This window comes from Lontra canadensis, unplaced genomic scaffold (genome assembly GCF_010015895.1).
Source record: "Lontra canadensis isolate GAN:19392208 unplaced genomic scaffold, GSC_riverotter_1.0 scaffold66, whole genome shotgun sequence".
Taxonomy (NCBI): domain Eukaryota; kingdom Metazoa; phylum Chordata; class Mammalia; order Carnivora; family Mustelidae; genus Lontra; species Lontra canadensis.
Window position 1 is genome coordinate 6,626,893 of NW_022631060.1, and position 25,954 is coordinate 6,652,846.

At 46.4% G+C, this 25,954-nt stretch overlaps 1 protein-coding gene and 1 long non-coding RNA gene across 5 annotated transcripts in view; one reads left to right on the top strand and one right to left on the bottom strand.

Annotated features, from left to right (window-relative positions):
• KDM2A (lysine demethylase 2A) overlaps positions 1 to 25,954 on the top strand; it is a 110,609-nt gene that overhangs the window by 83,387 nt on the left and 1,268 nt on the right. For all 4 annotated transcript variants that reach the window (XM_032879601.1, XM_032879599.1, XM_032879598.1 and 1 more), the window contains 10 exons: positions 1,684 to 1,810; positions 4,759 to 5,153; positions 14,657 to 14,740; positions 16,190 to 16,459; positions 16,967 to 17,098; positions 19,291 to 19,380; positions 21,513 to 22,225; positions 24,190 to 24,353; positions 25,003 to 25,161; positions 25,726 to 25,941. In XM_032879601.1, the coding sequence (XP_032735492.1) occupies positions 1,684 to 1,810; positions 4,759 to 5,153; positions 14,657 to 14,740; positions 16,190 to 16,459; positions 16,967 to 17,098; positions 19,291 to 19,380; positions 21,513 to 22,225; positions 24,190 to 24,353; positions 25,003 to 25,161; positions 25,726 to 25,941 (2,350 nt within the window). The remainder of the gene's footprint in view (positions 1 to 1,683; positions 1,811 to 4,758; positions 5,154 to 14,656; positions 14,741 to 16,189; positions 16,460 to 16,966; positions 17,099 to 19,290; positions 19,381 to 21,512; positions 22,226 to 24,189; positions 24,354 to 25,002; positions 25,162 to 25,725; positions 25,942 to 25,954) is intronic.
• On the bottom strand, positions 11,020 to 13,280 carry LOC116880470. The gene is made up of 2 exons (XR_004385207.1): positions 13,077 to 13,280; positions 11,020 to 11,516 (listed from the first exon to the last, which is right to left on the bottom strand). It is a non-coding gene; the product is annotated as an uncharacterized LOC116880470 (long non-coding RNA).

The window sequence follows — 25,954 nt, forward strand, 5'->3', positions numbered from 1 at the left end:
TTTTTTTTTTTTAAAGCTGTCAATACTCAGCTCTCAACAGAGTACCAAAGGGCTTTAGAATTTTGGGTTGTCCGGAACTTTTCATAAAGACCCTTCCACAGGGCACCGGGGTGGCTCAGTTGGTGAAACATCTGCTTTCGGTGTGGGTCATTATCCTGGGTCCTGGGATCCAGCCCTGCGTTGGGCTCTCTGCTCAGCAGGGACCCTACTTTTCCCTCTCCCTCTGCCTGCTGCTCCCCCTCTTGTCTCTCTTTCTCTCACTAAATAAATAAAATCTTTAAAAAGAAAAAAAAGACCCTTCCAGAAAAGTGTTAATATGTGTAAAAGGTGAGCGGAGAGGCCCGTGTGTTATATTTAATTTGGGGGGACCTAGTATCTATTAATTGTTCTGGTTCCCCCACACACCTTATCAAAAGTAAATTAATTTGGTCTTTTTAAAAACTAATTTAATTTATGTATTTTTAAGTAGACTCTAGGCCCAGTGTGGGGCTTGAACTCATGACCCTGAGATCAAGAATTACATGTTTTACCAACTGAGCCAGCCAGGTGCCCCTAATTTGACTTGAAAATAAAAGAGGAAACACTGCTTTTAGTTGTTAAAACTGTAACACTTAAGATACCCAGACTCAGAGCCCAGCTTGTCTGAATTGGAAACCTAATGAAAAGTACCTGCCTCTCCTGCCTTGCAATGAGGAAAGTAGTCTCATTCCACAGTCATGCTCTGTGACCTGGTGAAGGATTTTGAAAAGGGCCTTCCATCCAGATCTCCTCAATTCAGGAATACTACCTGACATGAAGCTTTGAAAAGGAGATGAAAACATTCTCAGTTGCATATTCAAAACAATCTTAAAAGTATTGTGGGGCTGCTGCTTTTGAAAGCTATCCTCTAGGCTTTCAAGACAGCAAAATATATATAGGGTAGTCCCCATTGTTGGTCTTCCTCACTGATTAATCCATGATGATTTGCCTTTGTTTCGACTATGCTAGAGCTGAAGGGCAGTTCTTTTTGTTATTATTCAGCTGGAATGATTTCATGCTGCTTCTGGAGGGAATGAAAGGAGCTAAAGGCAGTAGCTGATTAGGCCATGTGGAGCAGCAGTCTCATTTGTGGACCTGCCATTGGGGCAAACTGCGAAGTATTGTACAGACCAGCTAAGAGCTGATGGTGTGAAAATACACAGTCTTGTGTCCTAGACTAGGCATAGCTTGAGAACAGGTCTCTCTAATCTACTGTCCTATAGGTAAGGACATAATAAAAGCATATAGCTTCATCTCATGTCCTCTTGTCCATTAGATTCTTTATCCCGTGGCCTTCTAATTCAGGTTAGAACTGTCGTAAAGTTAGGACTGTTTGGCAGGCCTTTGTATCCTAAGAACACTAAAACAGTTTTCTCAAGTGTATTGTGTTGTACTCTAGCACTTTACTCTCTGTCCCAAAACTTACTTTTGATGCTTTCCCAAGACACCTTCTTAGTGGTGCTGAAACTTTATTTTGGTGATCGTTTCCCAAGACCGACAATTTTTAGGTTGACGGATCACTTAGGTTCTTGTTCCAAATGCCACCCTAGGTGTTGACGAGAGTGTTTTTCTTGGGTTAATTTTTGCAGTGATACAGTGTGTCTTACTCTCTTTCCTTGAAAATTGTTATCAGCTTGTTTTTCCCATTATTTTGTTCTCACGTAGGTTCCAAATAAGTTCCGTTATCCATTCTACTACGAGATGTGTTGGTACGTGTTGGAGCGCTATGTGTACTGCATAACAAACCGTTCCCACCTAACTAAGGAATTTCAGAAAGAGTCCCTCAGTATGGGTAAGTGTCCTGCATGAACATGCATTTACCTGCTTGGAACTACCAAGTTCATTCACTGGAGTCGAACATTGGTTACAGCTGAGCTCCTACCCAGACATGAATTACTAGGCAACGTTAAGTATCTGGATCTCCTCTTTGTCTGAATTGTTGATACTTAGCTCCTTAAGAAAGAGGGTCACTTCTCTACTATATTTATTATCTAAAGAATGGTCTTTGGTACAATAAAAACTAAATGTCGTCATGCTAACTCTTAACTATATTCCAGGCACATTACTAAGGAGTAAATTCTGTTATTACCTGTGAGGTGTAGGTATTATCCTCATTTTACAAATGGTGACATTAAGTTTCAAAGAAATTAAAAAACCTGTCCATGATCCTATAGTTTATAAATGTGAAAGCTACAGTTTTAGTCAAGTTGGTAAGTCTCTAAAATCTATACCCTTAACCTCTGTGCTTTAATGTTTCCTCAACTTATATTAAGAGAAGTATTTTATTGGATGGCAAGATACTTTGTTAGTTATACATTTTTAGGTTGTTTCATGCCTTGAGGTGTGGAGGAGTCAGCAGTGTAATATCCTGTGGTCATGTCTTTCACAGAATCTTCGATCTAAGCCAGATAATTTTTTTTTTGCTTCAGCATTTTCCTTTGAGGATAGTTTATATTCTTGTTTGAAAATAAAAAATGATCACCTAGTACATGAAAGCAGGATACAGAATTTAATTGTATATGCCACATATCCCAGCGCAACCATAGTCATACGCATATGCAATGAAAAAGATGCAGGGGCGCCTGGGTGGCTCAGTAAGGTAAGCATCTGCCTTTGGATCAGGTTGTGATCTCAGGGTCCTGGGATCTAATCTCAGGGTCCTGGTGTCCAGCCCTGCAGTGGGCTCCCTGTTCAGCGGGGAATCTCCTTCTCTCTCTCTCTCTCTCTCTCTCTCTCTCTCTCTGCCCCTTGTCCTACTCATGCCCTCTTTCTCTCAAATAAATACATAGCCGCTATAAAAAAGAAAGGGAAAAGGATGGAAAGAAAATACCAGCTGATGAGTTGTTATCCAAGGTTAGAGGGATAAGGGATGACTAATATTTACTTCTTTGCACCATCTTACATTTTCTAAATTATTACTAATAAACATATTACTTGTTTTCCCATTTGGATTGGCTAATTAATTTTTATACTTTTTTTTTTTTTTTTTTAAGTTTTTACTCAAATCCCAGTTAGTTAGCAGGCAGTGTAATACTAGTTTCGGGTGGACAGTATAGTGATTCAGCTCTTCCATAGAGCACCTGGTGCTCCTCACCGCAAGAATGCTCCTTAATTCCCATCACCTGTTTCACCCACACCCCCACCCACCACCCCTCTGGTGATCCTCTGTTTGCTCTGTTAGTGAAGAGTCTGTTTCTACTGTTACTTTCATCATAAAGGACCAGTGAACATTTAAGTTTTTCTTTCATTAGATCTTTATTTTGACTATCAAAATCTTCTTTTTTAAAAAAAGATTTTATTTATTTGACAGAGATCACAAGTAGGCAGAGAAGCAGGCAGAGAGAGAGGAGGAAACAGGCTCCCTGCCGAGCAGAGAGTCAGACATGGGGCTTGATTCCAGGACCCTGGGATCATGACCCGAGCCGAAGGCAGAGGCTTAACCCACTGAGCCACCCAGGCCTCCCTATCAAAATCTTTTTAAAAACACTTGCTTTGTTTTGTTAGCCATATTGATGAGATTTCAATTCCATAGTTTAGTTTTATGACCAAAACTTTTAACAAAACTGTATGTGCGGGCACCTGGGTGGCTCAGTGGGTTAGGCCTCTGCCTTCGGCTCGGGTCTTGATCTCAGGGTCCTGGGATGGAGTCCTGCATCCGGCTCTCTGCTCAGCAGGGAGCCTGCTTCCCTCTCTCCCTCTGCCTACCTCTCTGCTTGCTTGTGATCTCTCTCTGTCAGATAAATAAATTTCAAAACCAAACAAAAAAACTGTATGTGCTTCGTACTGTCTGCTTTTTAAAAAGTTAATGAAGGGGCACCTGGGTGGCTCAGTTAAGTGTCTACATTTGGCTCAGATCATGATCCCAGGGTCCTGGGACTGAGCCCCCCATCGGGCTCTCTACTCAGAGAAGAGCTTGCTTCTCCCTCTGCCTGCTGCTCCCCCTGCTTGTGCTCTCTCTCTTTGTGTCAAATAAATAAATAAAATGAAATAAAAAGTTAATGAAATTATAACCCCAAATTTCAGTTTGGACTTGGAATTAATTTATAGTCATTGTCAGCTGACTTATTTCTAGCACGCAGTTCATGGACTCTTCAATCTTTTGAAAAATCAGTTGATCATTACCTTAGCTGTTATACTAACTCAGGATCCTACTCTTACCTGTAACTATGATTTTCAACAAGTAGCCATAGCTGGGATAAGGAAAGACCATTTTAAAATGTCCCAGCTTGGGACGCCTGGGTGGCTCAGTGGGTTAAAGCCTCTGCCTTCGGCTCAGGTCATGATCTCAGGATCCTGGGATCGAGCCCCGCATCGGACTCTCTGCTCAGCGGGGAGCCTGCTTCCTCCTCTCTCTGTCTCTGCCTGCCTCTCTGCCTACTTGTCTGTCAAATAAATAAATAAAATCTTTAAAAAAAAAAAAAAAAAATTCCCAGCTTTGGGCGCCTGGGTAGCTCAGTGGATTAAGCCGTTGCCTTCGGCTCGGGTCATGATCGCAGGGTCCTGGGATCAAGCCCTGCGTTGGGCTCTCTGCTCAGCAGGGAGCCTGCTTCCCCCTCTCTCTCTGCCTGACTCTCTGCCACTTGTGGTCTCTCTGTCAAATAAATAAATAAAATCTTAAAAAAAAAAATGTCCCAGCTTTGTCATTTATAACCCCAGGGTCCCTCCCATGCCGCCTGTTTTTCTCGTTGATCACATGGTCAAGTGGCATGTTCTTACTATATATTTTTTTTTTACTGGCAGATTTGGAGTTAAATGGGTTGGAATCTGGAAATGGGGATGAAGAAGCAGTGGATCGAGAACCGAGGCGCCTGAGCAATAGGCGTTCTGTCCTCACGAGCCCTGTAGCCAATGGGGTCAACCTGGATTATGATGGACTGGGCAAAACCTGCCGAAGTCTTCCAAGTCTGAAGAAAACCTTGTCAGGGGACTCCTCCTCTGACTCTAGCCGGGGCTCCCATAATGGCCAAGTGTGGGATCCCCAGTGTAGTCCTCGAAAGGACAGGCAGGTGCATTTGACCCATTTTGAGCTTGAAGGCCTCCGCTGTCTTGTAGATAAGTTGGAGTCTCTGCCACTGCACAAGAAATGTGTCCCCACAGGGATAGAAGATGAAGATGCTCTTATTGCCGACGTGAAGGTAAGGGTTGGTTATGTGGCATGGTAGCCACTCATCTGGCTCGGGCAAGCAGTTTCACATTTCTTAGAAAGTACAGGAATTCCGGATAATCTGGTTCATTCAGAAAGAAGTTAATATTTACTGGTATGTGTGTGCTGTACAGTGTTAGAATTCGTAAAGTGAGGTTAGGTCCCTGCTGTGAAAATACTAACATTTATATGTTCAATTAGGACTTAAATTTAGTCCTAAAAACACAGATTTCAGATTCATTCTAAAAATAAAGGAGACTTTTTATTTTTAATACTAAGTAATAGTATTAGGAAATAATATTTAAACAAGTTACCCGCAGATAAAGAGGCCTGTTTCAGAATAAAAGTGGCCAATAACAATCTCTAGCAGTTTCTCACCCCAAGCAGATAAGGAAGAAGCTCTTTTCCACTGGTTGATGTTGAGTAGCTTTCACATACTCAGTTTCATTTTTATCTACTTTTAAGATTTAAATTTTTAAAAACCATTGGACAGCTTCTGAGGAAGTGTCATTGTAAATAAACATAATCTGTCCTGTGGTGCTGGGCTGGCTCTTTCAGTGGAGCATGCGCCCCTTGATCTCTGGGTAGTGAGGTCAGTCCCCACATTGAGCATAGAGGTCAAAAAAAAAAAAAAAAAAAAAAAGACGTAACCTATCTGATTGCTAGATCAGGTTTCTTCATGTTATATATTTTTCTACTTTTTCAAGAGATCTCCCAGTAATAGTGATTTTTCAGAGCTGTCCCGCCCTTCATGTATTAGTCTCAAAAAAATGAGCTTCGCAGGGGTCCAGGTATCAACTGTCTAAACTGGAGGAAATTCTTTTAAGTCTTTCCTCACAAGTAACCATTACCATAAACACCAAAAACTGTAAAGCTGGGAATATCAATTTTCTTTGTAAGTCATCCTTTGGAGCTACGGTTTGGATGCAGGGCATGGATATGTGAATTAGAAAGCTGGCTTGCTATTGGTAAATAAGTGTTTATTTTCAAAATTTGTCATACAGATTATTTTAAGCCACAGAAGTATTTTATTGAATAAATTTATGTGGCCCTAAGGAAGATGGGCTTAATATCTCAGTATGTCTGTTCCATTTCTGATTTCCTGATTCACATTTTTCCTTGGCCACTTCTGCCAACCACCTCAGGAAAAAATTCCGTTATCTGGGATAGGACCTGAACTTTTCTTTCTCCTCCTTTTTCTTTTTATGATAAACTTTTTAATTGTATCTTACTGTTCAGGCATCAGTGAAAGGGTAAAAGACTAGAGGCAGGAAAGAGTGGTAACCTGGTGAGGTTGGTCCTCTCCGGTAGTGACAGAAGTGGGACAGTTGGTTTTATAGTTTGGTTTTACAAGGTTTGTAAAAGGTTTCTAGAAGAGACAGGTGGTATCATTGTTGCTTATATTTAGGGGAGGAAATGGCAGAGGTCCAGGTAGGTGTGGTCTTGTTTCTATAATGATAAATACGCTGCAAAACAAACTTAACCGTACTTTTCCAGACTCACAAACTAGATTCTAAATTCACTTTCCACCCTAAAGTGAGCAACATTTAAATTTTTTCTTTTCCATTGTGATAGGACATATATTTTTATACTTTCCTGAGAGTTTGATTATAGCATCTTTACCTTTTTCCCTCAGAAGTTTCTTTTTTTTTTTTTTTTAAGATTTTATTTATTTATTTGAGAGAGAGACAGTGAGAGAGAGCATGAGCGAGGAGAAGGTCAGAGAGAGAAGCAGACTCCCCGTGGAGCTGGGAGCCCGATGCAGGACACGATCCCTGGACTCCAGGATCACGACCTGAGCCGAAGGCAGTCGTCCAACCAACTGAGCCACCCAGGCGTCCCCAGAAGTTTCTTTTGTATGTAGCTATTCCATCATAGATACCTGTAGGAAACATTAAATTAATTAACTTGCCTATAGGATCACTAAAAAGAAAGATTTCTAAGTTTATATCTCATTGACATTCTTTTGGTCTGGATATCTATATTTCTGAATCATGAAAAAGAATAGGGGATTTGACTCCATTGAATCCAGTTGTAGGAAGTCATATTATAATCCACTGGTCAGTTGTACAGAGTCAAGTGTCATGATAGAAATACAGATGCTCCCTTAACTACAGTAGTTAAATAAAGATATTTGAGGAGGCAGAGTGGTACGGGAAAATGTAGAAAAATTTGTGTCAAATATCTAAGCAGAGTGAAAGGAGGCAGGAAGAAAGGGAATGAGTCAAAAAGATCTCCAAAGAGGGCTCTGAGCATTAGGGAAAGAGTCTAGGGAGAGCTTCCTTCTGTTTGTCAGGAATCATGAAAAACATGGTTGACATCACTGGCTAAGGTAGAGTGGCGTAGAGACTAGAGCACGAGGAGGGAGTGGCCACCGGGACGACCGCGGGGTTACAGTGTTTGATTATTCCTGCAGGGGCTTGTCCACACCTTGTCTTGTTTGCCCTGATACCGTAGTTAGAGTAAAGCTGATCGCAGAAGACGACAGACTTAGATCCCAGCTCTGCAGGTAGTTTTCACTTAAGGTCCTACGGATAATTATGCCTGCATTTGACTATTCATGTTTAGTCTGAGCTTCAGACAATAGTGAATGTAGAGCTTGAATACTTTGAGAATCTGAACACCACCAAGAAGAAAAGAAGCACTGGATTGGGTAGGTGCCACTCCCGCACAGCTGGAGACTGCAGTGCTCGAGAACTTGGAGCCTGTAGCATAGAGGCCTGTGCTGCAGTGGAAGACGACAGCAAGCCCGGAGTTTACTCTTCCTGCAGAGAGAGGGATTGCTTCTTGGTGCAGCCTTTGTGGCTCTCACAAAGAACTAGGAGCGGAGACGAGAGTAGAAGTGATAAGATGAAAGATCCGTAATTGCGTATCCCTGAAAGAAAAGTCCTTTCTCGTGATGGTGGGAAAGGGCTTTGAAGATTCCAAACGTTAAATTCCACGTTGTTGAAGAAAGATCGTAGAATATAAAATTGGAAGGGAATTTGATTTAAAAAGGGGCATTAAAAAGTGTTGACTTATTGGTAAAAGATCAGGGGAAAATAGTCAGTGGTGTGTCTGTTTGGGAGGTATGGTAACTTGGACTCCCTAAAAGTAGAATGGAGTTCTCTCGCACTGTGAGGTACTTTCTCATCTCTGAAACCGGGAAGTCTTGTGCTTGATAGATGTTGATTAGAGACAGAACCTGGTGCAGCGTGTATAGTACACTCCCATTAATGTGAGAAAATGTCTCTTTTGTATGTGCATTGCAGAGGTGCTGGAGAGAGGGACATGCCCACTGCTGCCAGTAGGTCACAGCAATGTGGTGGGCGTCAGCTGGAAGACTGAGTTTTTAATCGGACTTTATTGTGTTGTTTGTATTTATTTTGGTCATAAAGGAGCTCTTAATATACGTACATAAGTAAAAGATTTTTAGTGTGTCAGTGTATTTGGCTACCCAACTCAGTGAAACAAATTCAGTGTTGTATATTTACTTTCTTGGTTTCTCTAAGCTATTTTTTTTTTAAAGATTTTATTTATTAGAGATAGAGAATGAGTGCGAGCTAGCTCACAAGTAGGCAGAGAGGCAGGCAGAGAAGAGAGGGGGAAGCAGGCTCCCCGATGAGCAGAGAGCCCAGTGCGGGGCTCGATCCCAGGACCCTGAGATCATGACCTGAGCTGAAGGGAGAGGCTTATCCCACTGAGCCACCCAGGCGCCCCTCTAAGCTATTTTGATAAGCTTAGCAAACAAGTGACTTTCAGTCAAGATACTAGATATATGAAAGCCTGTTTTCTGTAAAATAACATCTACCTCAGTGGAGCTATTCTGAAAATTAATGATAATATTAGTAGAGTACTTAATAAGCCATATCACTGTTAGAGAAAACAAAATGAGATGTTACAAATCTATGAAATTCATTTATTCCACTTCTCCGAATAATGCCTGCCTACTCTGTGCCAGGAAGCAGGCTGAGTGTTGGAGTAAATATGCAGACGTGCTATGGATCAAGCCCTCAGGGGGCGTACAGGTCAGTGTTGGAGCAGCCATTTAAATGGGCTGAGAAAGTCAGTGCCTTCTAGGTTTTACAGGCACCTTGCGTGGTGTGGGGTGCTGAGTGAGCACTGGGTGTGGTGGGTGGATTCTGTCCTAAGGGAAGGAGGTGCCATTCTTACTAATTCAAGAGTTAGGGGGCACCTGGCTGGCTCAGTTGAAGGAACATGTGACTCTTGATCTTCGGGTTGTGAGTTTGTGCCCCACATTGGGTAGGGAAATTACGTAAAAATAAATAAATAAGGGGCCCAGGTGGTTCAGTCAGTGAAGCATCCTGACTCTTGATCTCAGGGTCATGAGTTCAGGCCCCACATTGAACTCCATGCTGGGCATGGAGCCCGCTTCAAGAAATAAATAAATAAAAATTAAAAGTTAGCCTCGCCTGGTGGCTCGCTCAGTTAAACGTCTGCCTTCTGCTCAGGTCATGATCTCAGGGTCCTGGGATCGAGCCCCTATCAGGCTCCATGCTCAGCAGAGAACCTGCCTCTCCCTCTCCCTCCCCCTTTGCTTATATGCATGCTCTCTCTGTGAAATGAACAAATTAAATCTTTAAATAAAATAAAAATTTCAGGTGAGCTCTTAAATAAAAAATAGAACGTTAATAAACTTTCCTGTTAGATGATACAGATTCATTGCCAACATTATATAAATGGCTCTCAACTTATAAATTCCAGAGTTGTTCTTTGTGGTGCATAGACTACTACTGCTGCTCTGATCTGAGATGCTAATGTTTTGCAACCATGATCTAAAAATTTACAGTCGGCTCCATCTCAGGAGTGTGCTAGAACTAAAAGCAGAGAGTCATGGTTTCAGATAAGTATAGACACTAATCACAAGTTTGCTTCATCTGACACTTTGGAGGTGACTCTGATGCTAGTTAAAGAGAACTGGTAGAGGACCCTGTATTGGATCTTAATCTTTAATAAAACTAGATGAGAGGGGGGAGAAGGCAGCCTCTATAAATAAAACTTCATTTGCAGTTTTTACTGTTATTTGTAATAATTCACACATTGTTAGTAAGTGGAAAGTTTTACTTTGTTTACTTATACTTACTATTTTTTTTTTTTAAGTAAACTCTCCACCTGCTATGGAGCTCGAACTCGCTACCCCAAGATTGAGTCTCATGCTCTACTGACTGAGCAGCCAGGCACCCTTAAATAGAAAGTTTTAAATAATTTAACAGCTACAAGGCATGTAAGGTTAGATTAAAATGTATATAATTCTTCAAAGTGTTTTTATTACATTCTTGTATTACACGTCAGGTTCTTACTAATTCTTAATTAATAGAAAAAAATTGGCCTTGTTTAATTAGTGATTTGGAAACTTACTTGGAGTGAGTTCCCCAGTATCATACCTGGTTTTTGTCCTTTCCTGGTGACCTTTAGGGTTTTCACTTGCTACAACTTGACAATATGTTTTCCTAAGTATTCATTCTTTATCATCCCTCTAGGTTAGATAGGACCAAGACCAAAACAAGGATTTTCTAAGAAGACCTCCCACATGATCAAGGAAAGTTTGTCAAACATAGTAGGCTGATGGCACTTGGTCTTTGAGTCTTAAGATAAAGTGCAGACTAGAGGTTCAGGATTGGGATGATCATAGAACCTTTTCCAGAAGAGCTCTACCAAAAACACAGAACTCCCACCTTTCCTTGGTAAACTACTGTGAAAATTAAAATATGTAGCCCCTGGTCTAGGCCCCATAAAGCCCATTAGCCACTGACTCTGCACCAGAAACTCACTGAAACAACTGTCCTGAAAATAAATAAGAATGTTTCTTAGCTAGGTTCCTAATGGCCTGAGGTCTTTCAAAGCAGCATCTGTAATTCCTGAAAAAGCCAAGTTACATTTATGAGAGTCCAAAAATTACATAAATCTGGATCCAAAAGATACACTGTAGCCTGAGAGAGTGTGTGTTCAGTCTGAGCTTCTCCCTAACTGTGATCAGTGCATGGAGAGTGTGTGACACACATCACTCAAGGGGCTGTCAGGAGTGGCATGGTTGAGGTGTCTGACAAGATGCAGGGTCACCTGCTTCATCCAGGGGACATCAAGAATGGGGCAGGCAAAACAAACGACTGGAGTAGGAAATGCGCAGGAGTGCTGGTGTCCCGGAGAGTCGGAGGAGACTGGTGGGTATGGAGTTGGCAGACAGATTCAGTGGCTCCTTGTGCTGGTTCCAAGGCAGGAGAGTAAAGCACCTGGACGTGCGATTGAGCCTCAGCTCGCTGGACTTGGTCGTGATGGAACTGCTAGAAGCGCTAGCTGCCTAGGCATTGCTGTTCCGGTGGTGGTGGAGTGCCCAGTCGCAACCAGAGGCAGGCATCTGTTGTAGAACTAGTTGATATTAAACAGACATATGTATTGGATATCTCAGTATTGGTTGAAATGTGTTGTTCCTGAAGGTTTTTCTGGAAACACGTATGTTCGTTGTGAATTCTGGACTTGGGAGAGCAGCGCTGGGGGCAGGTGAAGCAGGCGGGTGTGCCGGGAGAAAGGGGGCTCAGAGGAGCTCAGCCCGGGTGCCTGGCTCTGGCACAGGCTGAACTTCGGGCGACTTGCTGTTTGCGTGAAGAGCAGGGGGCACAGTCGTGTGTGTTTGCTCCCCGGGAAAGAGCGTGGCTGTAAGAGTAAGAGGTGACCCTGCGTTGAAGGGTGTGGACGGAGGCAAGGACACTCACGGGCGCAGATGCAGAATGGGTTAAAGCCTTTCCTTTCGCTGGCGCCTTCCGAAGTCGGCCAGAGGGAGCCCTCTGGGGCCGGCCTTGGGTTCTCCTATTGCAGTGGTGGTGGGAGGGAGGAGGCGGGGGCGCGGCCCCGCTCGCCTCCTGGGCAGCCTTTCCTCCAATCACGGGCCGACAGCCCTCACCGAGCACACCCCCTCCCGACTCTGCAGCAGGACGGCTGGGCCCTCTGCCTGGCTCGCTCACTCGAGCTCAGCTCCCCCTCCTGCCATCTTCCGTTGCAAAGCATTTCTGGGAGCTGCATGTGGGTGACGCAGCAGCATTGTTCGCAGGCACAGGAAGCCGCGGCTGAGCTGAAGGGCTCGAGAAGGAGCTCAGAACACGACACGCTGCTCCCTCTGGGTAGCCTGAAGGGTTATAACCGGACTGCCCTGCCTGATGTACTTTGGGAGATTCCAGAATTTTCAAGTAAATTGGTATTTTCCTAGAGGGAGAAAACCTAACTCCTTCAGCACAACTTCCAATACAGAAAACAAAACAAAGACGCTGGGAAAACTTCAACCAAGAGCCTCGGCAGTTCCAGAGCGACGAGAAACGCAAGGTCAGGCGGGCGGGCGGCGAACCCTTTCTGACTCGGGGTGTGTGTAACTGTAGGGACTTTGTCTCGCCGGAGAGGCAGAAGAACAGCCTGCCGGGCGGGTCCAGGACAATGCTCAGGTTACTTAGTGTTGCGTGAGCCGGTGAGCCGTCGTCGCACTTGTTCCCTGTCCTGGTGGGCTCTGCTTTTGAATTGGGTCGCTTGGCTTTTGGGAATCCTTTTCCCTTCTCTGCCCAGACGCCCGCTGTTCTCTTCCCCTTCCTGTGATGTGTGGGGTGTGGGCTTGTGTTTGAATGTTCTCCCGAATGCCAGGAGCCTAGATAGGCGTCAGCCTTTCCGCACTCCACCCCCGCTCTCCGCTCCCCGTCCCAAACCCCCTCTGGTGAAGGGTGGTGGCTTCTTTATATGGTTTCTTAGAGGGCCTCATCTGGAGTCTGCCTTTTTTGATGAGCAGGGTGAGCTTGGTTGTATGGCCCCAACAAAATAAGGGTTGGAAGGAAATCTGCATTTCCCTCCACACCCACACGGACCCCGGCAAGTGAGCGGTATGTGCGAGAACAGCTGCCCCCCTCCACCCCCACGCAGAGGCAGTTTCTCCACCTACCTTTCCCTGTCCCCCACACAAAAAACCGTGCAGGTAGAAGTAGACTGCTTTTGGTGAGCAGTTAGGTTCCTTTCCTCCTCAGACAATCGCAGATCTTTCTGTGCGGTCTGTTTTGCTGAAAGTGGAAAGTCCCTGTTTGTGGACAGCTCAGTGCTCTCCGGCAGAGGAAATGGGCAGAGTCCTACTCCTCGGCAGTGTGACCTGGGGGAGGGGAGCTGTGCACTCCCTCGCACACACGTTGAATGGACCTGAATTTTTCACCCTAGGGAGATTAGGAGCCCATACCAGAGCCTAGTCCCACGTGGCACCGCACCCCGCCTCTTCAGCCCACGCTGGGTGGTGTTAAACAGGAGGCTTCAGAATAGGATGCCATAGCAACTTGAAGTAAATAAAACGTCTGCAAATGAAATCAGTTTGGGGGAGGGTGAGAGGCATCTGGAGACTTGGCAAAGGGGATCTTCGTGGGGGAGCTTCCTGGGTGTGAGTTTTTAAGGGTCTTTCTGAGTCCCAACTCTGGGATTTGGATCATGATCCTTAGGTTAGGATGAAAATGCTTGGTAGAGAAGTGCTTCATGCCTCAAAAAGCCCTGGTCTTCTAGGCCGAGCCTGCAGGAATATGGAAATGATCATTAAAGATGGCCCAGGCACGCTCCCGGTCCTGGATCAAAGTTTAGTTGTTGAAACAGTTAATACACGAGGGAGGGCAACCTGAAAGGAATCTGGTAACTTGTCTTCTGGATTTGTGGGGTTTTTGCTGTTACCTTTGCATTAGGGCTTATGAGGTCAGGGAAAGAGGGATTTCACTCTGCTAGAAGGTCTGGGATTCAGAAGTTTCTGTCTAAAACATAAAGACTTGTTTCCAAGTAACAGTCAACCAGTATGAATCACTTCAGCGGCAGTTTCTTACTGTCGCATTGTCTTCAAGTCAAAACTGTTGTCCCTAAGATTGTTCCTGCTCCGTTTACAAGAATAAAGCCAAATACTTGACTTTATGTGTGAGAGAGAGAGAGATTGATCAATTGATTGGTTGATTTGAAGTTGAGATTTCTGTAATCAGCTTTAGAAGAACAGAGCTCTGGGTTGAATTAAGACATTAAGACTCTGCGTTTCATATTAATTAATCCAGTATTAGCCAGTCTTTTTTGCCACTTTGCTGAGATCTACAAAATGAAGGCAGTACTTACTTCTTGATAATATTCATTGACTGGTATTGAGAAGTAAAGGGGCAGTATAGAGTTGTACTGCCATATATAGAACTGTATGACAAGTAACACTTGTTGCCACGTAGCTAGCTACTTCAGTGTACATACCAGCGGTACAGTGAGTATGCGAGTTTCGGGTTGGGAGCAAAGGTAAATTCAAAGTCTTGATAGTACTACACTAGTCGGAGTTTTCTCTTTCATCTTCAGTTTGTTTTACAGCGAGTCTCTATTAAACGACGGGAAAACACAGTTGCCAGCCTGCCCTTCCCATGTTGGTTTTAGGGACCGGGGCTAAGTCTTGATGCTGCTGGAGTCGTTGGCTCTTTGTTCACTGTGCCCTGCTTTTCCTCCCCCTCTTCTATCCTGTCCCACCCTCAGATTTTGCTGGAGGAGCTTGCCAACAGCGATCCCAAGTTAGCCCTCACCGGAGTCCCTATAGTGCAGTGGCCAAAAAGGGATAAGGTAAGGAACTGTTCTTGATCTTCAGGCTGCTGGAGCATTTTGCTGGCTGATCATCACCGTTCCAGGAAGAAAAAGCACAACTACAGGCAGACAGCTTTTGGCACATTAAAATAAACTGACAGAAAATCATTACTCTGTTCTGTTTTAACTCTTAGGTCAGGATAATTGGCTGTCTTTGGAGGTGACTCTCTTAACAAAACTATCAAACTAGGAACCTGCCTCCAGGTTTAGATCCAAAAATTGTGCATTTATTCACCAGAATGGATTTGTTCCTATCCTTCTGGCCCAGTGATTCAGTTATTTTCACAGATATTTTTTAAAACTAGCCAAAAGAATTATATATATTTAAATGGCCGGAATATTTCAATGATGGAGTGAGTGCACACACTCAGGAAACCCCTTAATTTGGATTTTTCAGTATCAAATTGAAAAAAGAAGGAAAGGAATGACCTGTTAGCTAATAAATTGTCGTTTATGAGTTTTCGTTAGATTGTGTATGATTTTTTTCCTGTATTGTCCTTTGTCATGGTTATTTATTAAATAAAAATAAGAGCTAGCATTCTGATCTTTGCCGTGAGTTTGGCAAATACGTAGGCCCTTCCTTGGTGTCCCCAGTTGAAATTTGCGGAGCTGTCACATTCTAGGAATGTTTAGGTGTATAGCTGTGAAAGATGTCTTAAAAGAACCACTTTCTAGGTGAAGTCCCACCTAGCCGATGCTTGACCACATGAAACTGCCTCAAAACAGTTCAGTCATTTCTCGCTGTTGTATGTTTTGTGTCAGAAACATGTTTAAGGTACCCTGGAAATTTGAAGAACTAAAAGACCCAGTCCTTGTTCTTGAAAAGATCACCAGGACAAAGACAAGTAATAAGATTATAAACGTATACCTAAGAAATATATTCTATACCTAAGGGCTACTGGAGTGTGTGTTATGTACCAGATTGAGAATAATAAAGAAATGAGCAAGATCCGTCTCACCCTCAAGTAGTTTACGGTCTTCTTTATGAGTATCTTCTGAGTAGGAGTATTCAGGACAAGGAAATATCAGAGGGCCCCTGGATGGCTTTGGTACAGGGAGTGGGGGGATGTCACAGCTCAGCAGAGTGAGACGGATGTGGGTGAGGTAAAAAGACTGACGAGATTGGCAAACCTTTTCTATACAGGTAATACACAGATGACAAATATAATAAAGGCAATAAATATTTTTGGTTTTGCAGGCCATACAGTCTCTGTGGCAACTTCTCAACTCTGCAGTTGCACGTGAAAGCAGCCATAGACAATACGTAAACAGATGAGCGTCACTGTGTTCTGGTCACATTTCATTTACAAAAACGGGCAGTGGGCCGATTTGCTCATGGGCCATAGTTTGCCAAGCTGCATTATCTTCCACCTTCTCCAGTCCTCAGAGTTACTTGATATATTTGACCTCGCTGCTTTCTCTTTCCAGCTTAAATTCCCCGCCCGGCCAAAGGTGCGGGTTCCTACCATCCCCATCACAAAGCCTCACACCATGAAACCGGCTCCTCGGTTAACACCTGTGAGGCCAGCTGCCGCCTCCCCCATAGTGTCAGGAGCCAGGCGGAGACGAGTGCGCTGTCGGAAGTGCAAAGCGTGTGTGCAAGGAGAGTGTGGTGTTTGCCACTACTGCAGGGACATGAAGAAGTTTGGGGGGCCTGGTCGCATGAAGCAGTCCTGTGTTCTTCGGCAGTGCTTGGCAGTAAGTGGCCTGCTGGGTAAAGAACTTGGGGGAGGGAGAAGACAGGTGGTGCCAAAGGGACTGAAGTACAGGTAGTGAGAGTTCTAGAGACTTCGGAGATGGAAAGAAGTTTCTGTCTCTTTTGGCTTGCTTTGTTTGTCCGTTTTCTCTCTGGGCTCAGAAATGATCCTGTTTAATTTTTCGTCCTTGCTTGCCCAGTTTCCAACTAAGAAAGCAGTATGGCAAGGACAAGTCACTGCCGTCGGTCCCTCTTTGCGTGGATTAGGAAGGAGGGCCTGTGAGGCCTGGGACTGACTGGTGAGAGTGAACTGGTCTTTGTTTCCAGTTTCCAGCTGGTTTGTTCTCCCTGTCTTCCTCCACTGGTTACCTTACCAGAAACCGCTCTTTGCCCAGTTTCCACGCTCCCTGAGAATTACAGGAAGCAAATCACCCATCTTGAGTTAAAGGGAAGCTGAACTGATAAGCATCTAAGTCTGCTCTTTTCTTGGTTTCTTTGTCCTCTTGTAGCCCAGACTGCCTCACTCCGTCACGTGTTCCCTCTGTGGAGAGGTGGATCAAAATGAGGAGACACAGGACTTCGAGAAGAAACTCATGGAATGCTGTATCTGCAATGAGATTGTTCATCCTGGCTGCCTCCAGGTGAGGAGAGGCCTCAGGGGCCCCTGAGGCCTCAGCTGGTAGGATGTCTGAAGGCACTGGGTGGAGCAGGGAGTGGGAATCTGTCACAAGAGGCCACCAGCGTCCCTAATAGGGACCGTCAGCTGTGGGTCATGTCATAGTCTAACATCGTTGATTCGGATGCCTGGTTTGTGTGTCAGCCGCTGTGTTAGACCCTGAGGATAGCCCAGGACAAAATAATAGTTCAGTTCCTGTCCTCCTGGAGCTTGCAGTCTGGCCTCCAAAGAGTGTATTTGGAGTCGCCAGGCCATGGCGGTACTGCTTGGTCTATTTCGGAATGCCTTGTGCCTTTAAGCATCTGTGCTCTGTACTTCAGTGTATCTCTGGATATGAGTTCCTGAAAGATGTTGAGAGTGATGGTATCAGCTAATGTTTAATGAGTGCTTATGCTCTATCACGCTTTGTATGCACATGAGGGCCTCTAAGAAAGTAATAGGGAAGTTGATGCAGTTTTTTAAGAGGTCATGTCCTTGGGGCGCCTGGATGGCTCAGTGGGTTAAAGCTTCTGCCTCCGGCTCAGGTCATGATTCCAGAGTCCTGGGACCGAGCCCCACATTGGGCTCCCTGCTCAGCAGGGAGCCTGCTTCCTCCTCTCTCTCTCTGCCTGCCTGTCTGCCTACTTGTGATCTCTAGCTATCAAATAAATAAATAAAATCTTAAAAAAAAAAAAAAAAAGAGGGCATGTCCACTCTTCAGGCAGGGACCCTGGGCCTAAGTGTGTGCAGAAGCTCCTTAAATGATACTAATGTGTAGCTGGGTCAGAGAACCACTGATTGATTGATTCACTGATTGATTCTGAGAGGGAGGAGGGGAAGGGCAGAGGGAAAGCAGGCTCCACTACCAGCTCCAAGCCTAATGCAGGGCTCTGTCTCACAGCCCTGTGATCCTGACCCAAGCCGGAATCCAGAGTTGACCCTTAACCAGCTGAGCCACCCAGGCACCTGGGGAACCACTGTTTTACATGCGTTCTCTTGTTTACATCTTCTTCTAAATTTTTTTTTTTTTTAAAGATCTATTTATTTGAGAGCGAAAACACATGAGTAGAGGAAGGGATGGGGAGAGACAATCTCAAGCAGATTCCTGCTGAGCACGGAGCCCAATGTGAGGCTCGATCCCACGACCCTGAGATCATGACCTGAGCTGAAACCAAGAGTCACACACTTAACTGACTAAGCCACTCAGGCACCCCTCTTGTTTACGTCTTGAAGACAGCCCTGTGAAGTCAGGTCTACCCTATTACTTCATATTTCTTTCAATCTAAAGGGCATTGGTACTGGTATTTAGTTGATTTCTCCAAGGGTGACAACTGTATCATGACTGCCACCTGGCTGACAATGATTGTAAGATACTGTTAATTGTGAGACGCAGCCCAATTTTTGAAATAGTCAGATGTGAAAAAATATGCATCTTAGGATCAGTAAGATAGGGTATCATCTCCATGTCGATAAAGTATTTACTATACGCTAAGCATTTTCCTAAACACTTAACGGGTAATTCATTTACTCCTCACTACAACCCCATAAGATAGGAGTTGTTATTTATCCCCACTTTATAGTTGAGAGCACAGTGTCACAGAGACTAGGCCACTGGTGTCAGAACCCAAGCAGTCATAATTATTGTGCCCCACTATCAAGATAAGGTCTGGCACCTTCTGAATTGTGTGGTCAGTTCCTTCCGCAGAGTGGCAGGAAACTTTCAAGAAAATGAATGTGTCAGGAGAGATGAATATATACATGTGTATGTCAGGAGAGAGACCCCACATTGACCCAGACTCTTGGGAATCTCCACAAACACCGACGTGTTTATGAATAGGTAACTTCCACGTTCTTCCCAACCATGTGGCTGTTACTGTATGATACAGGAGCCTTAAGAAACAGGCCGGGGTGGGGGTGCCTGGGTGGCTCAGTCAGTTAAGCCTCTGCCTTCAGCTCAGGTCATGATCCCAGGGTCCTGGGATCGAGCCCCGCATCGGGCTCTCTGCTCAGCGGGAAACCTGCTGCTCCCCCTGCTTGTGCTGTCTTCCTCTTTCTCTCTCTCAATAAATAAAATCTTTAAAAAAAAGAAAAGAGGCTGGGGTTTCTTATATTTTGTTTTTTTGTTTGTTTGTTTGCTTCTAATGTGCTAAGATTTTTAACATCCCTGTCTTACTCTAGATGGATGGAGAAGGGCTGCTTAACGAGGAATTGCCAAATTGCTGGGAGTGTCCAAAGTGCTACCAGGAGGACAGCTCAGAGAAAGCGCAGGTAGGGGAGCTTTTTCCAGACGGCACTGGAGAAGAAAGGAAATGCCAGGCTTGAAGGATGGCTAGAATACATTTGCCTTTGCGACTTTATTCACATAGTTTTTCTGACCCACAGAGATTATTTTGTATTGTGTCTTTTTTTTTCACCTTTGCTTAATTATTTTTTCTTTTGTTTTGAATTTTTAATGTTTGGGTTTTTTGTATTACTGAATACTGTTCCACTTGGGGTCTGCAAATCGCTGAGGTCTTTTTACACTCTGGGACCCTAGGCGGCACAGACAGCTGAGTTATTTGAGGAGGGCGGTGAGGCGAGCACGGTTGCTCCTGAGGAATGAAACTAAAGGGAAGGCAGTGACCTGAGGCAGTGGGTAAGTACAGTGGTGTGCTGGAGTTTCCAGTTAAGCAGGCTCACATTTTTGTCCTCTTCACCTTTGTGGCCTTGCAGAAAGCCCTGCCCTTGTGCCCAAACATGTCCCACAGAGGTAGCCCCTCCCTGCAGGGGGACCAGTGCCATGACCTTGGCCCTGAGTAGTCGAGGTTGCTGGCCCGATGGGTAATGCTAAAGGGCCAGAAGGACTCTGGTTACTCAGACCAGCAAGAACAAGACCTGTTGAAGGCACACCTAGAGGAGGCAGCTGGCCTGGTGGCAGCCATCCAGCCCCTAGTGGTCCCCTCATGGGCCCATTGCACAGGAGCAAAGACAAATTTCCTTGTCGTCTTTCTGTTTCTTCCCACTTGGGCACTGAAGTAGTTGAATTTCAGTCTATCAGTTGTGGGGATGTAGAGTTGACTAGTCCTGAAGTTCTCCTTACCTCAGGTTCTTATACTGGACGCTTCTACATTTTTTGTCCTCGCTGGCAGCACCGTGGTGGTGGGCGTTTGCCTCCCTTCTATAACAGGTGGGCCGGCAGGTTCTGGGTTCTAGTGTTACCTTCCTGCATTGTCAACGCCAGCACCCAGGAGGTGGTCGTTCTCTCCAGCCATAGTGCTCTAAGTACAGAGCAAAGGGAGCGGGGCTTGTTGCTGAGGGACAGAAACGGTCTCCGTGAGGAAAATACGAACACTGCTCTCTGATCCCTAGTGGAACACTGGTTTGGCGTCATCACGGCAGAGTCACGGGTGGGCGCCAGGAAGAGACAGGTGCCCTGGGACGAGGTGTTGGCCTGTGTGGAGCACTGGCTTCACTGAACCCCAGTTCCTCCTCTTCGTCTGGCGCACACGCCTCTGGAGCAGTGCAGTTGCTCACAGAGGTTCTCGCGCTCTGCGTTGTCTTCCGTGGGGTTGGTCTCTAGTGATAGGCTGGGGTGTGGAGGGGAGGAAGCAGCCTGGTAGAGTCTGGCTCAGACGCTGGAGCTAAACGTGGTGCTTACTGCTGTGAGATCCGTGTCCTAGTTCAACGGTTTCTGTGGGCTGCTTTTCTTCTACCACAAGCATCTACCATCAGACGCCTCTCCAGGGTGAAGGAGCTAAATTAGAGACAGAATTAAAAATGGTCAGACTGTGGGGGCGCCTGGGTGGCTCAGTGGGTTGAGCCTCTGCCTTCGGCTCAGGTCACGATCTCAGGGACCTGGGATCGAGCCCCATGTCAGGCTCTCTGCTCATTGGGGAGCGTTCTTCCCTCTCTCTCTCTCTGCCTGCCTCTGCCTACTTGTGATCTCTGTCTGTCAAATAAATAAATAAAGTCTTTTAAAAAAAAAAAAATGGTCAGATTGCATAGGGGTAAAGTTGTGGCCTCTTTAAAGGATATCTTTATCCAGGGAATTATAATCCCAAAATTGGGGGCAAGAGATGCATAAGGTGGGCTGTGGAATCATGCAGCCCAAATTTGGATCTCACTCCTCTATACTTGGATGCAAACCTTTGTGTCACAGGTAGATTTCCCAAGTGACCTATTTTAAGGGTTTGTTCTGTAATCAGCTTTCTCCAGCACAGGCTTGGGCCCGGTTGCTGATGTGGCGGATTGCAGACTCTGAGGAGGTGACCACCCTGTAGCCTGCAGCTACCCCTTTCCCCGTAGAAGAGCAGTGATCTGTCTTCTTTCTAGTCTCCTGAGAGCAACAGTGAGGCTCACTGCAAATTTAGAGGGTTTTGGAGGAAGGTACTGATGGGGCTTTTTGGGGGCGTGTTTTGCAGAAGCGGAAAATGGAAGAGAGTGACGACGAAGCCGTGCAAGCCAAAGTCCTGCGGCCCCTGCGGAGCTGCGACGAGCCCCTCACGCCCCCGCCTCACTCACCCACCTCCATGCTGCAGCTCATCCATGACCCGGTCTCCCCCCGGGGTATGGTGACTCGGTCATCCCCTGGGGCTGGCCCCAGCGACCACCACAGTGCCAGCCGCGATGAGCGCTTCAAACGGCGGCAGTTGCTGCGGCTACAGGCCACAGAGCGCACCATGGTACGGGAAAAGGAGAACAATCCCAGCGGCAAAAAGGAGCTGTCTGAAGTTGAGAAAGCCAAGATCCGGGGATCGTACCTCACTGTCACGCTGCAGAGGCCCACCAAAGAGCTCCACGGGACATCCATTGTGCCCAAGCTGCAGGCCATCACGGCCTCCTCTGCCAACCTTCGCCATTCCCCCCGTGTGCTAGTGCAGCACTGCCCAGCCCGAACCCCCCAGCGTGGGGATGAGGAGGGGCTGGGGGGAGAGGAGGAGGAAGAGGAGGAGGAGGAGGAGGAAGATGACAGTGCAGAGGAGGGGGGTGCAGCCAGGCTGAATGGCCGGGGCAGTTGGGCTCAGGATGGAGACGAAAGCTGGATGCAGCGGGAGGTCTGGATGTCTGTCTTCCGCTACCTCAGCCGCAGAGAACTTTGTGAATGTATGCGAGTGTGCAAGACGTGGTATAAATGGTGAGCAGGGATACAGGGATCAGGAATAGGGGTATGGGAGTAGGTGGCAGATTTTCCATATGAGAACTGCATGCGCCTTGGCATCTGGAGGCTTGCTGGGTCCCCAAGGATTGAATCCGTTCAGTCCGCTCCCTAGACAGCGGGTCCTGTTAAAGATGTGGCTCTTTGTGCCTACACGTGTCCTCGGGGAAATTTGGCCCTTTGCTTCCTCTCCCTGCTCTGTACTTTCCCGTTTCTCTCTCCGGGGTGTATGAAACTGATTTGGGGGATGGATTTATACAGTTTGTGTAAAGCCTTTAGTCATCAGTTTTCCCCCCTTAAGTAACCTGTACTCAGCACGCGTGTGCTGAGAGCCTGTGCTGTGTCGCACTCCTGTTGCTGCTGACACAGGTGACTGCTCTCGAGCCCCTGCCTCCGTTTCCTCTCCATCTACTGAAAGAGGTGGACATGCTTTTCAAAAAACGCGAATGTTTTCACAGTTTTCCAGGTTTTGTTCTTATCTCCCAAGTCTGGACCCTAGTTCCTTTCTTCAGGAAGCAGAGTCGCATTTTGAGCTTCCTGAGACTTACTCATCCTTCCTAATGAGACGTGCCATTTCTTCTCAAGCTCAGCAGTGAGATACTTCGCGGGGAGAAAAAGTCCCTCGAGATGATGAACAGACGTTTCCATAGGGCATTATTTTTCCTTTTGCTCCTAGACCCTAGGATGTAACATATCCTTTGTATCTGGGCCAAACCCAGTTACAGTAGTTTTCAAAATGTGACGCTCAGACTACTGGTGGGCCACTGGCATTGCCCGGGATCATGTTAGAAATGCAGATTCTCATGGCCTGTTTCAATACTTCTGAGTCAGAACCTTTGGGGGTGGGGCCAGGCCATCTGTTTTTTACACGTCTTCAGGGGCTTCTGATACACGTTAAAGTTTGAGACTCACTGCTCTATCATAAGCAGCTTTTTTTTACCATATAAGTCTCATGCGCCATTGGTGAAATATTTTCAGTCTTTAAATAAAGACCTCATTTTTTGCAAATGCGCGTTTATTTCCCAAATCTGAATTAATATGTGATCTACCCAAATTGTCCTAATATTTTCTCTTTGTAGGGCTAGCGGGCCTGCCTGGCTCTAACCCTCAGTTTCCAGACCAAGTCACATAAGACTCATCTTACGTGCTGTCTCCCCTTCCCCTGCTGACCAGACTCTGAGCCAGGCTTGGGGGCAGGGGCTGTAAAATATTAAACAGAAGCCTGCATGTTGCAGTGCTATTTATGGCCTGTGGACTGTAGATTGCAGTGGGAAGGCAGCCTTTCCCTTCCAGTTCTGATCTGGACTGGAGCAGAAAATAAAAAGGCAGCACTGAAGCAGAAATGCAAGGCAGGGAGAAGACTGTCCTGGCCTGATGATAAAGTCCGTCTTTCGGCCTCATACAGGGATGGGCTCTTTGTAGGGCTTAAGGCAGGATGGATTGTAGCTGTGCTGAGGAACAGCCTGCAGCCCGGGCAGCTGGGTATGACTGACAAGGGAGAAACTTGGAGTCAAGTCTAAGGCTTCGGGCAGTAAGAAGTCAAATTTTTTAATACGTCCTTCTACAAGCTTTGGTGGGAGCCATATTGTTTTAATGCAATTGAGGGGTTACAGTACTGTCTGTTGTGTGTTCCTAACAGTTGTGTTCTCAGCCCTTCCAGAGTAAATTGGTGAACTGGGTCAAGTTCACTGCTTAACCTGTATGGTTGCCGTAAAGGACAAGTCCTTTTCTCTGAAGCAAAAAAAAAAACAAGACCAAAACCAACAACAATTAATAAAAAACCCAGGGTGTGGTACCTGTCTGCTTATAGAAGAGCCTAACCAGGCAGGGTGGCTCTCCACGTGCTCTGCTTCTCCCAGAAGCCCGCAGCACACTTTGATGGGAGCTCCTCCGACCAGGGGTATTGGGTTGTTGACGGCCAGTTCTCTCTCTCTCTATCACAGGTGCTGCGACAAGAGACTTTGGACAAAAATTGACTTGAGTAGGTGTAAGGCTATTGTACCCCAGGCTCTCAGTGGCATCATCAAGAGGCAGCCAGTCAGCCTTGACCTCAGTTGGACCAACATCTCCAAGAAACAACTGACGTGGCTCGTCAACAGGCTGCCGGGTGAGCAGGCAGGGAAGGCTGGCTGTAGGCAGTGCTGCTTCCGATTGCTTTAGGGCGGAGCACCTGGTGGCTCAGTCAGTTGAGCATCTGCCTTGGGCTCAGGTCATGATCCTGGGGTCCTGGGATCAAGTCCCGCGTCAGGCTCCCTGCTCAGGGGAGGGCCTGCTTCTCCCTCTCTCTCTGCTTGTGCTATCGCTCTCTCTCTCTCTGTGTGTCTGTGTCTGTCTCTCTCTCTCTGTCAATAAATAAGTAAAATTTTGAAAAAGTAAATAAAATTGCTTTAGAGCAATATTGGGCAGCAGTCCCATGCCATTGTCATTTCCTGCTTGTTAACAGGGGTTTCACCCAGGGCCCCCTAACTGCCAGTCCCCAGGGCACCGCTCCAGGCTAGCTGGACTAGTCAGTCATCACCCTGGACGGCAAAGACCTTGGGTCTTCTTGGCAGAGCCACTGACAAGATTTGAGTATGTTACTGCCATGACTGGCCCCTTAGCATGCCTTCTCTCTTCAGCATTTTGGGGTCTTAGAAGATAGGAAGTCACTCACGCTCACTACATTACTCTGGTAGGAACTAAGCAATTGGTTTTACCACCAAAGCTAGGAAATGCAATAGAGTATCCGGTTGCATGTGTCTTTGTTCCCGTTGTAGGACTGAAAGACCTCCTCCTAGCAGGCTGCTCCTGGTCTGCAGTATCTGCCCTCAGCACCTCCAGCTGCCCCCTTCTCAGGACCCTTGATCTTCGGTGGGCAGTAGGAATCAAGGACCCTCAAATTCGGGACTTGCTGACTCCACCGGCTGATAAACCAGGTATGCTCTGGGCCTGACTTCTCTGTGTTCATCTTAGGGTAGCTTTGTCTTTTGACAGACTTTGCCTCAGAAACTAAGGAAGTGCCCAGAATGATGCTGTGGATGAGTACAGATGGAGGGCAGAGTGCCGGGCGGTGTGGACGCACAGGTTAGCTGTTCACAGCCGGCTACCTGCCTGCAGGCAAAGGAGGGGGACTCCGTCTGGGACGCAGATGGTGTAATCCTGAGGAAGTCTGGGAAGTCTTCATGGTTGAGGTGGGACGTTAGAAGCCGTTTGCATTATGGTCTAGAAAAGTGTGGGAGTGTGGAGAGGGGTGGAGCGTTCCACACATCCCTTTTTGCTGTGTGAGGCATAATCTAGCAGCTGGGAAGAACGAAAACGTGTCTGGTTTCCTAGAAACTGCCCCCACACCCCACTCACTCCCTGCAGGCAGGGCTGGGTGTGGGCAGTTCTGCTTAACCCCTGCGAGGAGGCCTGGCTCGGTAGTAGCTGAGGCTGCCCTCAGCGTTGGAGCCAGACTAGAGGTGAGAGTTTTGACCTAGGCGCCGGCCTTGCCTGTGCAGGTCAGGACAATCGCAGCAAGCTCCGGAACATGACTGACTTCCGGCTGGCAGGCCTTGACATCACGGATGCCACGCTTCGCCTCATCATTCGCCACATGCCCCTCCTCTCTCGATTAGACCTCAGTCACTGCAGCCACCTGACAGACCAGTCCTCCAACCTGCTCACCGCTGTCGGGTCTTCCACTCGCTACTCCCTCACGGAGCTCAACATGGCAGGTACGCCGCCGCG